Here is an 18,294-nt window from a genome sequence, read left to right on the forward strand (position 1 = left end):
GAGAAAGCATTTTTTGAGCTGAAGAGTGCAGGAACAAGTCTAACTAATGGGGCCAGCCATGATATGCCTCACTCCAACAATTTCTGGGCCATAGTCATTGCTATGCTTACCCACCAGCCTGCTCTCTTAATGTTTCTATAACGTTTTGTATATAAAGGTGCTATATAATTGCAAGTTGTTTTTTTTGTGTGCAGAGGAGAGAAGAGCAATTAAAAGTAATAAGTCTAAACTGGGGCCATGAAGACTCCAGTTGCATCAAAAGTTTAACTCTGGGGTTTTGGGCATGACCAGACCAGATCGATTTTTTTTTTATATAAAGATGTAATGTGTGTAATTTTGTATGATCCCATTCTTAAAAGATGCCATTATCGGAAAGTTAAAGCGAGAGTCTATTGCGACAAATGTTTAGTCCAAATTTTGTTTCATAATAATGAACATCTCAATTAAATACAATTAATTAAAAATGTAGCAATGGTTTACCTTTAAGCTTTGACCATTTGGACTCGGGTCCATTCACCAGTAGTGTTGTAGGTGAAGGGCAGTAACAGGTTTTTATTTTCTAATTATAATTTCTTTCAATTAACTTTTTCTGGTGCTTTTTAAATTTTGTCCGGTTTCCCAAGTCGTTCTGTAACATTGCCCAAATTCACCACTGCTTCAGTTCATCTGCTGCTGAAACCCTCAACCATGCCTTGTTGCCAATAGACTTGATTATTCCAATGCACTCCTGGTCAGCCACCCACATTCTACCATCCATAATCTTGAGGCCATCCAAAACTCAGTTTCCCGTGTCCTACGAGCACCAACTGCCATTTACCCATCACCCCTGTGCTCGCATTGGCTCCCAGTTAAGCAATGCTCCAATTTTAAAATTCTCATCCTGGTTTTCAAATCCCTCATGGCCTCATCTCTCCCTATCTCTGTAATCTCTTCCAGACCCACAACCCTCCAAGGTATCTGCATTTATCTAATGCTGGCCTCTTGAGCATCACCGATTTTAATTGCTCCACCATCGGTGGAGGACGTGTCTTCAGCCGCCTGGGCCCTACGCTCTGGAATTCCCTCCCTCTCTATGCTTCTCTACTCTCTTTCCTCCTTTAAGACACTCCTTAATATCTACCTCTTGGACCAAGCTTTTGGCCATCTGCCCTAATATCGCTGTATGTGGCTCATTGTCAAACTTTACTTTATAATGTTCCTGTGAAATGCCTTGGGATACCCACCATGTTAAAGGCTCCACATAGATAATAGTTTTTGTTGTTGTCTATTTTTTACTGCATAATTTTTAAAATATATTGTTGATATGTGCAGGTTTAATACATTGCTTGACATGAGGGACATTTGATTGCACTTCCCTCTAATGTAACAGAGAATTATCCTGCCTATGCCCCTTTACATGACTCCAGCCTCAGTTGACATAATATTTAATCATAAATAACACCAGTGTTCGAGGATTTTGCAGAAGATTGTGGTGCAAATATCTAACCTACCATTAATATTCCCAGGTAAGCTTTATGATTTCTGGAATATGTCAGCTCACTATCAACATCAAGCTAATAAAGTTAAAAATTTCAAGAATTTTTAACAAACAGAATCAAACCTGTATTAATTTGCTATTAAACTATCTGATCAATTATAATAAGTGTTATAAAACAGATAATCTGACTGTTACATGCATCTACAGCTGTTAACAGGAACTATAGTTTCAACCATTCCAATTAAGAAGGGATTAAAGTCACAGTTCATTCATTTTTGTAGATAAGTATCTAAGGAAAGACTACCATAGAAGTATTAGGCATGTATTAAGGCATTATTAAACTAGTTGTTCAGAAGCAGGTTACCTGCAGCTGGTAATGGTACAAGAAATAAGGAGACTCAACAAAATAAAGGAGGGAAGGAAACACTTTGATAAAACACAAGTATTAATGTGGTAGTGCAGATGTCAGTTTTGGAGAAGTTCACAAGTAGTTTTTTTCTATCATTTTAACTGAATGAAGAGTGGAAAGAATGAGGTCTAACTTATGTCATTTGGGGCACTGGCAAGGAATGAACTGTATATGTGTTCCAGCAAATTAAATTGTATACTTTCCTTACCTCTTTCTTCTCTCCAGTTTGCTCAGCTATAAGCTGGTCAAACACAGCACCATATTCTTCATGTAATTTCTGCATTTCATTTATATGGCTTGCTACTTTATTCATGGCTTTCATTGCCACTGAAAGTTAAAAAAAAAAAGATTTTAGTGTGTTTCACAAAGTGATTTGTGCACTTATTGTTTACAAGTATACGGCCCAAGAAACACCATTTATTTTCAAAGACTTTATAATCCTTTTTGGGTGACAGTAAGTAAATTGGATTCTCAGAAGGCTTTGTCCTCTGTAGAATAGCTTTCTAATAAAAATGTGAGGGATTCTCCCTTGGCCCAGTGGGATGATAGGCATTATGATGTGGTACATAGGCTAGTAAGACTGCAGATTCCATTCCTGGCCTCGAGAGAATAAGTCCATTTCAGTTGGGACAAGGTAGGATACTACAACTTGTTTCTGTGTCCCCGGCTTGGATGCATAACAATAATTTTAAAAAATCCTATTTCTGATCACTATTGGTGCTCTCCTGGAATGAGAATGATTTCAGGTGAAGACGGAGACCAGCTCAGTTATGATACCCGTATGAAAAGCCGACTGAAAAGTCAAGCCTGCATTTTCTGTGTTATCCGCCAATATTTGGACAGGCAAGGTGGAAAATGAGTGAGGATCTGTTACACTAGATCTCTGCCCATTATTCCCTCACCCCATTTTCTGGCTGTATTTCTGGTGTGCAGTGAAAGCACCAGCCCTATAACGGATGTGCATATGTAAATAAGATGGCAATGGTGTGGCCACATATCCCATTTCCCATCATGACCACTTCTACTGCACTCAGTGATAATGTTGCCTGTATAATGTTGGGTGACCAGGGTTGCTAGTTCTGCAATAAAGGCAGAAGTAGATTTAAAATGTCGAGCAGGTACAATGTACAGATTTACAAAATGCATAATTCAGGCAATTTTAACGATTTTCTTTAATTTTTTTGCTGTTGACAATACTTTACTATCTACTTTTGTGCCTTTCGTTGCTGAGCTACCATTTATTTCCTCTTCCCTATCCAGCAATAACCCTACACCAGAACACGCAAACTGAGGCATTCTTACTTCCCCTTCTCCTAGGAGCAGCACTTGCAGGCACAATGCTTTACAGAGTAAGACATCAATGAGTTATGCCACATGGTAGATCCAGATCTACAATCCACCTCTACCACATGAATTACACTGCTAGTGATGCACAACTATCCTGAACTTTTATGCTACGGAGTCATTCCAGGATGCCATTGGGGATAGCACTAACATTAGCCAATCAACTGTGCATTGACATAAAGCAAGTCACAGATGCAGTACTGCTTGAGCAAGGTACTTCATTTCCTCACGGACAACCTGTGGCAAGGTGACCAGGCAGCGCAATTTTACAGAGTGATGAGAATCCCCAAAGTCAAAGGATTCACAGATTGCACCCACATGGCCCTCCATCAATGTCACCACCTAAGACAATAGGGATGGAATCAAATCTCTAAATAGCCAAATCACTTGTGACCATCAGGACTGCATTGGACAACTGAATGCTTGCTTCCCTGGCAATTGCCCTGTGTTCATAAGATCCAGTCTGCCAGAATTCTGAAACAGACATCCCTAGGTGGCTTCTGGGAGATTAGGATGTCCTCCGTAGCCAAAGCAGATGGCATCTGTGTGGTTTTGCAAGTGTTAAGCTGAGCATTGGTACAGTCAAGTCCATAAGAACAGCTACAGCATTGGCATCTACCCAACAATATGGAAGTAGCTCAACTCCATCCTATCCGAAAAAAGATGGTTGTGATTGTGGGAGACCAGTCACCATAACCCCAGAACATCACTGTAGGAGTGCCTCAGGGAAGCATCCTCAGCCCAACCATCTTCATTGCTTCATCAATAACCGTCCCTTTGTCATAAAGTCAGGTGTGGACAGTTTACTGATGACTCCAGAGTGTTTACCTCCATTCACAACTCCTGCGATAGTGAAGCAGCATATGCCATCCCAGAGCAGAACCTGGATAACATCTGACAAGTGGCTCATAACATTGAGATAATTATCTGTCACTTACAAACAAGAAAAAGCTCAATCATTTTCCTATACATACAATATACGGACATTCGAATTAGGAACAGAAGCAGGCCATTCGGCCCCTCGAGTCTGCTCCATCATTCAGTAAATTCATGGCTGATCTGTTAGTGTTTTGAATTCCACACTCCCATCTACCCCCAATAACCATGGATTCCCTTGCCTAACAAGAATCTATCTACCTCTGCCTTAAAAATATTCAATGACCCCGCCTCCACCACCTTCTGAGGCAGAGAATTCCAAAGTCGCACAACCCTCAGAGAAAAAAATTTCTCCTCATTTTTGTCCTAAAAAGGCGACCCCTAATTTTAAAACAGTGCCCCCTAGTTCTGGACTCACCCACAAGAGGAAACATCCTCTCCACATCCAACTTGTCAAGACCATTCAGGAACTTATAAACTTCAATCAAGACTCCCCTCACTTTTCTAAACCCTGGTGAAAACAAGCCCAGTCTGTCCAAACTTTCCTCAAAAGACAACCTGCTTATTCTAGCTATCAATCTAGTAAACCTCCTCTGAACAGCCTCCAACGCAGTTACAGCCTTCCTTAAACAAGGAGAACAAAACTGCACACAGTATTCGAGATGAGTTCTCACCAAAGCCCTGTATAACTGAAGCATAACATTCTTATTTTAATTTTCAATTCCTCTCGTAATAAAGGATAGCATTCCATTAGCCTTCATTACTTGCTGTACCTGCATACTAACTTTCACAAAACCATGCTGACTATTTCCAATTACCCTGAGTTTTTCCAAGTGCCCAGCTACAACCTCCTTAATGATCGATTCTAACACCTTCCCCATGACAGACGTCAAGCTAACTGGCCTATAGTTACCTGTTTTCTGCCTCCCCCCTTTCTTGAATATAGGGGTTATATTTGCTACTTTCCAGTCTGATGGAACCTTTCCAGAATCTAGCAAATTTTGAAAAATGAACACAAATGCATCTACTACCTCAATAGCCACCTCTTAAGACCCTAGGATACAGCAGAGAAACAGGCCATCTGGCATCTATGCTCCACCTCAGCCTCCTCTCATCCTTTCTCATCTTACGCTATCAGCATAACTCTCTATTCCCTTCTCCTTTGTATGCTTACCTAGCTTCCCCTTATATGCATCAACAGCACTTTCAATGACTTTCACCATCAACTGCTTGGGGGTCACCACTGACCAGAAGCTGAACTGAAGCAGCCATATCAAAATAGTGATCACAGTAACAGGGTAGTGATTGGGTACTTTGCAATGAGTGGTTCATCTCCTGATCCCTCAAAGCTTAACCACCATCAACATGACTCAAGGCAGGAGCATCATGCAATACTCAATACTCACCTGGATGAAACCAGCCACGACAACTCTCAAGAAGCTTGAATCGAATCAGGACCAAGCAATTCACTTGATTGTACCCCTGCCACTGGATATAATATCCACCCCTGACTCCACTGAAAGACTGTGGCTGCAGTATGTACTCGCTACATGATGCAATGAAGCAAGGTCACTTCATCTCCCTCCCCTGTGACCTCTAACATTGAGGAGAACAAGAGCAGCAATGTCATGGGAACACCATCACTAACAGGTTCCCCTTCAAATCACACACTATGTAATTGGGACCTATCTCGTCATGCTTTCATCATTGGCTCGGTCAATACCCTGGAATTCCCTACCTAACACCAGTGAGCAGCATTGCTACAAGGAGAAGGCCCACCATCACCTTCTCAGTGCAAATAGAGGTAGGTGATAAATGTAGCCTGCATCGCCGATATCCCATGAACAGATAAAAATATCATTCGATCCTTCCACACCACACTTCTGGAGGGCATTGCACTCCAGAGAAAATCCAGATTCACTTCCCTAGGTTTACAGATGAAGAATAGTAATTTGGGCAGGATTCTGGAAGATCACTGCAGACCATGGATCTATACTGTATATAAGCCACCACCTTATGGAGAAAAGGAGAAAAATCTGGCGGATAGTTGTTGAATCTTCCAACAAATTGCATACTTGGTTAGTCATTCTACAATCACAAATGAAAACAGCCTAAAACATTAGAATAGTTACTGGGGAAATGTATCTTTTGTCTCTGTTAACAGTACAAATTAGTGCAAAGATGTACAATATTTCTGTAGCAACATGAAGTGACAATGAAGTAACTTATGCATAATTATTTTATGTATAACATATTAAACACTCATTAATATATAACTGAAAATATTATGGCTGCATGAAATCAGACCACTACATTGATATATTAAAAATGAATAAAATGTATGTGATGCACCATTTCAGAATACATGAAAAACTATCAGATTCCTATAGCTAACGTTTTAAATCCTAAAGGTGTTATTAAATTGATTGCTAAAACATGACAGCTATTTATGAGGATGTGGAAACATTATCCTTAGTGCAAACTTTTGTGCAAGTTGTGTTTTGCTAACAAGATCAAAAACTACACCTTTCTGCAGCTTGCAGTCTTGTTCAGAGCTTTCTTTCTATTCATGAAGAACCACCGGCTGCTTTCACGAAGCTCCTACTGCACAAGCTTTATGTAAGTACATTGAACAGGAAAGAACACATCTATTTTGACAAAAGCCTTTCTGAACTTTATTTGCGGTATCATTTCAGAGAATGATAAGAAACTCCCACAGACTTATTTTTGGTTCGAGCAAACAATAATGTTCCCATGACCTTGTCATATTGTTCTGTGGGCCATTTCATTTGTTTTCACAAACGAGAGGAATGATGCAGACATTGCAATCAGGGAGAAGGACAATGAAATGTTAGGTGGAATTAACATAGTGAAAGAGAAAATGTTAGAGGGTTTAACATCTTTGAGAGTGGATAAATCCTCAGACCTGGATGAAATGAATCCTAACCTGTTAAGCAAAGATTGAGAAGAAATACTGGAGGCTCTGACCATCATTTTGATTTGATTTGATTTAGAGATACAGCACTGAAACAGGCCCTTCGGCCCACCGAGTCTGTGCCGACCATTAACCACCCATTTATACTAATCCTACATTAACCCCATATTCCCTACCATTCTCCTACCACCTACCTATACTAGGGGCAATTTATAATGGCCAATTTACCTATCAACCTGCAAGTCTTTTGGCTGTGGGAGGAAACCAGAGCACCCGGAGAAAACCCACGCAGACACAGGGAAAACTTGCAAACTCCACACAGGCAGTAACCAGAATTGAACCCAGGTCGCTGGAGCTGTGAGGCTGCAGTGCTAACCACTGCGCCGCCCTTTTCCAATCCTCTCTGGCTACAGGCATGATTCCAAAGGACTGGAAGACTGCTAACATTGTACCATTGTTTAGAAAAGGAGAAAGGGATAGATCAAGTATTTATAGGCCAGTCAGCCTAATCTCAGTGGGAGGAATATTATCGGAAAAAATTCTGAGTGACACGGATTAATCAAAGACAGTCAGCATTCATTTGTTAAGGGAAGGTCATGTCTGACTAACATGATTGAATTTTTTGAATCAGTAACAAGGAAGGTCGATCAGAGAGTGCATTTGATGTAGTCTATATGGATTTTAGTAAGGCTTCTGATAAGATCCCACAAGGCAGATTAGTCAGAAAAGTAAAAGCCCATGGGAACCCAAGGCCAAGTTCCCCAGGGGTCAGTGTTAGGGCCCCTGCTTTCCTGATATATATTATAATGATCTAGACTTGGGTGTACAGGGCATAATTTCAAAATTTGCAGATGCCACAAACTTGCAAGTATTTTAAACTGTAAGGAGGATCGTGACAAACTTCAAGAGGACGTAGGCAGGTTGGTGGAATGGGAAAACGTGAGATGAAATTTAATGCAGAGAAGTGTGAAATGATTAGTTTTGGTAGGAAAAATGAAGAGAGGCAATATCAAATAAAGGGTACGATTCTAAAGGGGGGACAGGAGCAGAGGGGCCTGGGGGTATATGTGCACAAATCATTGAAGGTGGTAGGCCGGGTTGAGAAAGTGGTTAATAAAGCATTTGGAATCCTGGGCTTTATAGACAGGGCCACAAAAGCGAGGAAGTTATGATAAACCCGTAAAGAACTGTGGTTTGGCCTCAACTGGAGTATTGTGTCCAATTCTGGGCATCACACTTGAGGAAGAATGTGAAGGCATTAGAGAGGATGCAGAAAAGATTCATGAGAATGGTTCCAGGGATGAGACACTTTAGTTATGTTGATATATTGGAGAAACTGGGGCTGTTCTCCTGGAAGAAGAGATTAAGAGGAGATTTGATAGAGGTATTCAAATTCATGAAGGGTCTGAACAGAGTAGATAGGAAGAAACTGGTCCCATTGGCTGAAGGTTCAAGACCCAGAAGGCACCGATTTAAGGTGACTGGCAAAAGAAGCAAAGTGACATGAGGAAAAACTCTTTTATGCAGTAAGTAGCTAAGATCTGGAATGCACTGCCTGACAGTGCATGGTGGAGACAGATTCAGTCGTGACTTTCAAAAGAGAATTGGACAAATATCTGTCGAGAAACCATTTGCAAGGTAAGGGGAAAAGGCAGGGGAGTGGGACTAGCAGATTTGCACTTGCAGAGAGCTGGAATGGACATGACAGGCTGAATGGAGTCTTTGACTCTATAAGTTGCAAGTTGGATCCAAAAATTGGTTCAGAGGCAGGAAGCAAAGGGCAATGGTCGATGGGTGTTTTTGTGATTGGAAGTCTGTTTCCAGTGGAGTTTCACAGGGCCCAGTACTAGGTCCCTTACGTTTTGTGGTATGTTTCAATGATTTGGACTTGAATGCAGGGATTATGATTAAGAAGTTTGCAGATGGTACAAAAATTCACCATGTGCTTGATAATGAAGCAGGAAGCTGTGGACTGCAGGAAGATATCAGTCAGTCAGGTGGGCAGAACAGTAGCAAATGGAGTTCAATCGGGAAAAGTGTGAGGTAAAGCATTTGGAGAAGGCTAACAAGGCAAGGGAATACACAGTAAATGGTAAGATACTGATAAGTGTAGAGGAACAGAGGGACCTTGAAGTGTACGTCCACAGGTGGCTGGACAGGTAGATAATGTGGTCAAGAAGGTATACGGGATACTTGCCTTTATTAGCCGAGGCGCAGAATTTAAGAGCTGGGAGCTGGAGGACTATCAATTCGGTGAAAGACGCCCTTTGGTCTGCCCGAAACTTGCTGGTCTTCCAGCGCAAAGAGTTGTCCACCACCGAATGTTGCAGACTGGCACATTCCAAGGTCCAGGACTACGTGCTGAGGGACGCACTAAAGCTTGGGGCAGCCGCAGCAAAGGCTCAATGGGGAAAGACCACAGTGTAAGGTCCCCCCCACCAAGCTGAACTGAGGGGCTGGATCCATGGGAAACCCCTCGAACTGTATCGTTGATATTTTCTTTTGCTGTAAATGTAAAACTGTAATTGGCATGACAATAGTGAAATGGAAGGGTTGTGAAGAAACTCATGATAGTATAGAAGGAAACTGATCTCCCTTGCAATGTTTGTATTTTTTGGTGCTGTTTGAAACTGTTTGGCAATGTAATTTTTGCAGATTTTTATGAATAAAGTATATTTTGGAAATAAAAAAAAAATTTAAGAGCTGGGAGGTTATGCTTGAATTGCATCAAATATCAGTAAGGCCATAGCTGGTTTACTGCGAGTAGTTCCAGTCACCATGCTACAGGAAAGGTGTGATTACACTGGAGAAGGTACAGAGCATATTTTCAAGAATGTTGCCTGGACTGGAGAATTTTAGTTACGAGGAAAAACTGGATATGCTAGGGTTGTTTTCAGAACAGAGAAGGCTGAGGGGAGAACTAACTGATGTGTATAAAATTATGAGGGGTTTAGATAGAGTGGATAGGAAGACCCTATTCCCATTGATTGAGGGGTCCATAATTGGGGGCATCGATTTAGGGTAAGTTGTAGGATGTTTAGAGGGGTTTTGAGGTGAAATTCCTTCACCTAGAGGGTGGTGGGGATCTGGAACTCACTGCCTGAAAGGGTGATGGAGGCAGAAAGCCTCATAACATTTAAAAAAGCACTTGGATATACACTTGAAGTGCTGTAACCCACAAGGTTATGGACCAAGAGCTGGAAAGTGAGATAAGGATGGATGGCTCCTTGTTGGCCAGCGCAGATGTTACGAGCCAAATAGCCTCCCTCGTGCTGTGAACTTCTATGATTCTTTGATTTCACCAATGTTTTAGGATTTCAGATATCACAGAAAATACTTCCTGTGTTTGGTCACCTTCAGGAATGGCTCCTGACCCCTCTACCAGGTACAACATGCCATTGGCTCAATATGGGGCTCAACAATTTCCTGCCCTCCCATAACCAGCGAGCTGCAGCAGAGTGCCCATTTGGCACTTGCAGCTTGATGACTACTTTCAAATGAGGCCCAAACCTGAAAATCATTCAGGCTTCCCAACACTGAACTTGGAAGGATGTCACAGCCTCTTGCCAAATTTGCACCCATTTTGGACAGCAGTTGAAAATATCCCATTATTTTTTCAGTTAACAAAACCCGTTTTTTCCAAACCTAAACCTACCACTAAAATGGAGGATTGGAATCATATAAAAAGACAAAACAAGTAAGGCAAACTTTTGATCTTAATGTTTCTGTGAGAAAAATATTAATAATTGTCAGATAGATTGCGTTAGGCTGAAAACAGAAAGACAGAGAATGGAAAATAGCTACAATAACTGAACAGAATTGAAATGTTTTAATTTAGCGTAAAATTATGTTCTATTCATTTTAGTAATTTAGGAAAATAGGTATTTTGCTCAACTTGCCAACAGTCTAAGCAGGGCTAAAAATGATAACATACTAATGTATTTATTTTTAATATAAATACAGGAGATGTACTGTTTTCTGTACATCACCATAATCGATATGGAAGTATAGGATAAATTTTGTGGTTCTATAGATTGGGAGAGCAGGCATGCAGTACACTTGAAGGAAACCACAGCATTGGATAAACTGCTCATATCTATTTCATACTGAGCTGCAATTATGTGGTCTTGTACATCTGTTTTATTCTTTAGCCTCATTAAGTGCCCTGATTAAATGAACATCTAGCCATAGGGCAATTCTGCAGCTTTTCTGCCAAGTTTGCTCCCTTTAAATTTGGAGTGAGGAGCAAGGGAAGCTCCATATGCAAAGGAGCTCTGAAAGTGCCAAAGGTTCTGTATGTTGTTTTTCTGGCAATGTTTATCATACAGATTGTAAGGTGTAAGGCATTTCAACAACAATATTCAAGTAGCATTGTACTTGGGGAGTCAAGATCAAGTGCAGGATTCAGATCAAGAAGCTTTCGAGCATAGGTGGGGGTCGGGGGGATAACTGGACCTAGGCAGAGAGGGGAAAGACAGCAGGGAAGCAAGAGAGGGAGACACAGGGATGGGATTGGAGAGGAGTGAGAGAAAGGAGGGGAGAACAGTAGAGGAGGAGCAGATGAAGGAGAGAAGAACTCAGGGGAGGGATATGGGGACAGAAGAGCAAAGGCTGGTAAACTAGATCAAAATGTGTGGAAAAGAAGCTGACAACTCTCTCAACTGGTTAGCTATTTCTCCTCTACAGGCCTCAGTTGGTGAGAACTGGGGTATGAGCAAGGTACGTCGAAGGTACGTCCACTATAGGTCTCAATGACAACTTCATTGAGGTTGTGGCGAGTTCAGTTTCCCTGTAACCGCAGAGAGCGATCTGAACAAAACAGACGACGGGGGTGGAGAGGCGGGGAGGGGGTGGTGGCGGAGAAGAGTTAGGGGTTAGTTGTCCACATTAAATTGTTCTGGAGGTGTGGTTATTTTTGTGGGGCGGACCAGCTACCAGCACAACATTTCTTAAAATAACTCAAAAGATTACAGAAAACACAATATGCGCTGAATATAATTTGCGCTTGAAGTTCCGCAATTTTTTGCACTGGTTTGGCCAATTCCAAGCAAATTGCACTTGACAAAACAGCGCAACCTAGTAGAAAATCCATGAATTTTTCTCAGTTTTGTCACAACGTTCTTTATTTTAGGCACAATCTTACCCTCAAGCGTGCATCAGAAAAGTACAACCCCGTGACTATTTTTAAAAGTAAATTACAACAAAGAAAAAAAAAACATGAACCAACTCTTTCTACAGAGTGCAGACAATATACGCATCACAGACTCTATCCCACCTATTTAATTTCTGGAGGATAATCTTTGCATTTATGTTCCCTGATATCTAAATGTAATATAGGAAACTCCAGAATATTCAATCAGCCTCATACCTTTACTATTTAACTCTGACATCCTGCTCCAATTCATTCTCTTCCCTAATAACACTGCCCCCTATCCCTACAAATCAATAGTAGCACAAGAACCAATACATCCCATGTGCTTTTTAACCATTTCAGTTAATAGCCATCTCGGCAATACCAACCTATTTTGTGAAAATAAAATATATTCTTCAAAGCAAAATTTCCCCATAACACAGGTACACAGTTTAAAAAATCTATGCAGGTAATGTTTCTGTGCAAGCTATCAATTTTGCAACAAAAACAAGAAATGCTGGAAATACTCAGCAGGTCTGGCAGCATCTGTGGAGAGTGAAGCAGAGTTAACGTTTCAGGTCAGTGACCCTTCATCAGAACTGACAAATATTATAAATGTAAAAGGTTTAAGCAAGTTAAGCAGGGGTGGGGCAAGAGATAACAAAAGAGGTGTTGATAGGACAAGGTCACCGAGAATAACTGACCAGAAGGTCATGGAGCAGAGGCAAACGGGATAGAGTCATAGAGTCGTACAGCATAGAAACAGTCCCTTCGGCCCACCGCGTCCATGCCGACCATAATGCCTATCTATACGAATCCCACCTGCCTGCATTAATTCCATATCCCTCTATGCCTTGCTCATTCAAGTACCTGTCCAGATGCCTCTTAAATATCACTACTGTTCCTGCCTTCACCACCTCCTCAGGCAGCTCATTCCAGATACCCACTATTCTTTGTGTGAAAAATTTACCCCTTTGATCCCCTTTAAACCTCCTCCCTCTCACCTTAAATCTACGCCCTCTAGTTTTAGTCACCTCTACCATGGGAAACAGACTCTGGCTATCTACCCTATCTATGCCTCTCATAATTTTATATACCTCTATCATGTCCCCTTTCAGCCTCCTTCACTCCAGGGAAAACAGACCCAGCCTATCCAATCTCTCTTGATAACCCAAGCCCTCCAAACCAGGCAACATCCTTGTGAATCTTTTCTGCACCCTCTCTAGCTTAATCATATCTTTCCTGTAGTGGGGCGACCAGAACTGCACACAGTACTCCAAATGCGGCCTAACCAACGTCATGTACAACTGTAACATGACGTCCCAACTCTTGTACTCAATGCCTCGGCCAATGAAGGCAAGCATGCCATACGCCTTCTTCACCACCGTGTCTACCTGTGTTGCCACTTTCAGGGAACTATGTACTTGCACCCCAAGGTTACTCTGCTCAACAACACGCCCCAGGGCCCTGCCATTCACTGTACATGTCCTGCCCTGGTTTAACTTCCCAAAATGCATCACTTCACACTTGTCTGCGTTAAATTCCATTTTCCAATCCCTTGCCCACTTTCCCAGTTGATCTATATCCTGTTGTAACCTTAGACAACCTTCTTCACTGCCTACTATACCACCAATTTTGGTGTCATCTGCAAACTTACTAATCATGCCCCTTACATTCACATCCAAGTCATTAATATATATGACAAACAACAGAAGGCCCAGCACCGATCCCTGCGGCACACCACTGGTCACCGGCCTCCAATCTGAAAAACAGCCCTCCACTACCACCCACTGCCTCCTATCACCAAGCCAATTTTGTATTCAATTTGCTAGTTCACCCTGGATCCCATGTGTTCGAACCTTCTGGACCACCCTACCATGCGAGACCTTGTCAAAGGCCTTGCTAAAGTCCATGTAGACAACGTCCATCGCCCTGCCCTCGTCAATCCTCTTGGTCACCTCCTCGAAAAACTCAATCAAATTCATGAGACATGATTTCCCACGCACAAAGCCGTGCTGACTATTCCGAATCAGACCATGCCTTTCCAGATGCATATAAATCCTGTCTCTCAGAATCCCTTCCAATAACTTTCCCACCACTGATATAAGGCTCACCGGCCTGTAGTTCCCTGGCTTATCCCTGCTGCCCTTCTTAAATAAAGGCACAACATTAGCTATCCTCCAGTCTTCCGGTACCTCACCCATGGCTAACGATGATATAAAAATCTCTGCCAGGGCCCCAGCAATCTCCTCCCTTGCTTCCCATAGCATCCTAGGATACACTTGGTCAGGCCCTGGGGATTTATCCACCTTAATGCACTTCAAAACCTCCAACACCTCCTCCTTTGTAATGTTGATATGCTTCAGGATATCGGTGTTCCCTCCCTTGAACTCATTAGCTTCCATGACCTTCTCCACGGTAAATACGGACAAGAAATATTCTTTTAAGACCTCGCCCATTACCTGTGGCTCCACACATAGATTGCCACACTGATCCTTAAGGAGAGCTACTCTCTCCCTAGCTACCCTTTTACTCTTAATATACTTATAGAATCTTTTAGGATTCTCCTTTATCTTATCTGCCAGGAAAATCTCATGGCCCCTTTTTGCACTCCTAATTTCCTTCTTAAGTGTAGTCCTCCATCCCCTATACTCCTCACTTGATCCCAGCTGCCTATACCTGACATATGCCTCCTTCTTTGTCCTGACCAGACCCTCAATATCCCTCATCAACCAAGGTTCCCTAAACTTGCCAGCCTTGCCCTTCCATCTAACAGGAACATTCCGGCCCTGAACTCTTCCTATCTCACTTTTAAAAGCCTCCCACTTGCCAGACGTCCCTTTACCTGTAAACAGCTTCTCCCATTCGACTTTTGAGAGTTCCTGTCTGATGCCATCGAAATTAGCCTTCCCCCAATTTAGGACTTCAACCTGAAGACCAGTCCTATCCTTTTCCATAACTATCTTGAAGCTAATAGAGTTATGATCACTGGTCCCAAAGTGCTCCCCCACTGACACATCAACCACCTGCCCATCCTCATTTCCTAAAAGGAGGTCGAGTGTAGCCCCTTCTCTAGTAGGGCTATCCACATACTGCTTCAGAAAACTATCCCGGACACACTTAAATTCTTCCCCATCTGATCCCTTAGCACTAAGGCAGTCCCAGTCAATATTAGGGAAGTTAAAATCACCTACTATTACAACCCTATAATTCCTACACCTATCTGTGATTTCCCTACATATATGTTCCTCCACTTCCCTCTGACTATTGGTGGGCCTATAGTATAATCCCATCAAAGTGATCACCCCTTTCTTATTTCTAAGTTCTACTCATATGGCCTCGCTGGACATTCCCCCCGGGATATCCTCCCTAAGTACTGCCGTGATGTCCTCCCTAATCAATAGTGCCACTCCCCCTCCTCTCTTACCTCCACCTCCGTCACGCCGGAAAGACCGGTACCCCGGAACATTGAGCTGCCAGTCCTACCCATCCTCAACCACGTTTCCGTAATAGCAATAATATCACAATCCCATGTACCGATCCATGCTCTGAGTTTATCTGCCTTACCTGTAAGGCTTCTTGCATTAAAGTAAATGCAGTTTAGCCTACCAGACCTTCCACGCTCCCTGTCCTGCCCCTGCCCAGCCTGACTACTGGACCTGCTTGCTTTAACCTCTGCATCTGCCTCAACAATCTACGAGAGGTATGTTAATGGTGTGATGAAAGACTAAGCGTTAGTACAGAGAGGGTGCCAATTGACAGAAAAATGAATAGCCCTGGCGCCAAGCACAAACGTGAAAAAAAAAGTGGATAGGCACAGTAGAAACAAACTAAACAAACTAAAATAAAATAAAGAAAAATTCAAAATAAAAAGGGGGGCCCATCATGCTCTGAAATTATTGAACTGAATGTTCAGTCCGGCAGCCTGTAGCGTGCCTAATCAGTAAATGAGATGCTGTTCCTCAAGTTTGCACTGATGTTCGTTGGAACACTGCAGCAATCCCAGAACAGAGATGTGGGCATGAGAGCAGGGGTGTGTGTTTAAATGCCAGCAACCGGAAGCTCGGGGTCATGTTTTCGGACTGAGCGGAGGTGTTCCACAAAGCGGTCACCCAGTCTGCGTTTGGTCTCCCTCATATAGAGGAGACCACATTGTGAGCAGCGAATACAGTATACTACATTGAAACAAGTAAATCATTGCTTCACTTGAAAGGAGTGTTTGGGGCCTTGGATAGTGAGGAGAGAGGAGGTAAATGGGCAGGTATTACACCTCCTGCGATTGCAGGGGAAGGTGCCGTGGGAAGGGGATGAGGTGGTGGGGGTAATGGAGGAGTGGACCAGGGTGTCGCGGAGGGAAGAATCCCTTCGGACCCATTTATATAGTAGACTGTATTCGCTACCCACTGTTTCTTTTTCATGTTTGTGCTTGGGGCCAGGGCTGTTCATTTTTCTGTCAATTGACACCCTCTCTTTACTACGCTTAGTCTTTCACCACACCATTAACATACCGTTTGCCTTTGCTCCATGACCTTCTGGTCAGTTATTCTCGGTGACCTTGTCCTATCAACTCCTTCTCTTTTGTTATCTCTTGCCCCACCCCTGCTTTACTTGCTTAAAACCTTTTACATTTATAATATTTGTCTGTTCTGTTGAAGGGTCACTGACCTGAAACATTAACTCTGCTTCTCTCTCCACAGATGCTGCCAGACCTGCTGAGTATTTCCAGCATTTCTTTTTTTTATTTCAGATTTCCAGCATCTGCAGTATTTTGCTTTTATTTTAGTATCATTTTGCAATATTGACAAAACTCTCACTCCAAAAAATGGGAGCAAACCAGAATATACACAATTCATGTCAAATTAACACCACTCCAGGAAGAAAACAGGCCCGTTTACTGAAATTTGCTGAGTTTCCATTTAAAGGAATTGTATTTTAAGAGAGAAAAAAAATTTAATAGAAAATTAGTTTCACCTTTTCCACACTACTGTAACAGTGAACAACATTTTCAATGTATTCCTCCTGTCCTATAGGATGTGGGGAGGAGGGAAGCTGGAAGGAATACTGGGCCACTATCTCTTTTGAAAATGACAATAAAAATTAAATTAAGATAAATTTGATCCATGAAAAATGTAATGTGAGCTTCCATCTAAAGTTTCTGGATTTTTTTTAGTAAAGCAATTTGTCTTGACTCATTCAAGGGCCAATGTACTTAATCGGTAATATAATGACAAAGGGATCTAGCTAAAGTGAGCTGACCTTTTTAAACTGTTCAGTTTTATATTATCTTATTAACATTTAGTAATTAATTACTTGCTTTCAGCATATTCTACATACAGTACAACCAGTTCTACGAATTCTGCTTCAGTATTATCAACATGCAAGCAAATTAAATCGGTACTATTCTACCTAAAATCAATGGCAACATTTAACTGAGGATCATCATGCAGGATTTGATCTTATATAATAGGCTGTGATTTATATGATTCATCAGAGAGAGAAAAACTGTTATGCAAAGTCCTGAGTCAGTGTGGTAAATAGAGAGAGGTCAATGCGAACCAATCTAACAAAATATGTTTATCAGCATCCCACAATAGCAACAAGCATTTTCTTGTGTCTTCCCCTCCTTCTACCATCACTCACTCATCACCTTAACTGTCACATCGCTATCACTGCTCCCAGGCCTCTGCCAGTGCTACCCTTTACCTTGCTCCCAGATGATGCACAAAGCAACCAGGCATGAAGTACCCCAAGGTTATTCTTCACAGATTAAGACCTGCACAATGAATGAGGACTAAATATTTAATCTACATATTCTTACCTGTTAGATGATAATGTTCCTCACTGTCTGAGTCTGTGAGAGAGATCAGCTCTTTCAGAAGAAGAGGATACTTCAGAACACGCTGAATAGGTTTGATCAAGTAGGACTCCAACGTTGATGAGTGCTGCTGTTTAGGATTTTGGGCGTCAAGAAAGGCCTTAAAGGCTGGATTTATTTTGGCTAAACATAAGTAGTATAAAAAGTAACAGAAATTGAAATCGTCACAAAAAATCATGAAACGACTAGACGTTATGTTGTCAAAAACATTCAATATTTAGAAAGGAAGAAGGAAAATCTTCAACAG

The 18,294-nt window shown here is 41.9% G+C and overlaps 1 protein-coding gene across 9 annotated transcripts in view; it reads right to left on the bottom strand.

Annotated features, from left to right (window-relative positions):
- The window catches only part of LOC137374430 (rho guanine nucleotide exchange factor TIAM1-like), a 428,220-nt gene that overhangs the window by 29,162 nt on the left and 380,764 nt on the right, over window positions 1–18,294 (bottom strand). For all 9 annotated transcript variants that reach the window (XM_068040529.1, XM_068040530.1, XM_068040531.1 and 6 more), the window contains 2 exons: window positions 17,991–18,170; window positions 2,095–2,213 (listed from right to left, as the gene is read on the bottom strand). In XM_068040529.1, the coding sequence (XP_067896630.1) occupies window positions 2,095–2,213; window positions 17,991–18,170 (299 nt within the window). The remainder of the gene's footprint in view (window positions 1–2,094; window positions 2,214–17,990; window positions 18,171–18,294) is intronic.

The sequence above is a fragment of the Heterodontus francisci genome, chromosome 10, assembly GCF_036365525.1.
Source record: "Heterodontus francisci isolate sHetFra1 chromosome 10, sHetFra1.hap1, whole genome shotgun sequence".
Taxonomy (NCBI): Eukaryota; Metazoa; Chordata; class Chondrichthyes; order Heterodontiformes; family Heterodontidae; genus Heterodontus; species Heterodontus francisci.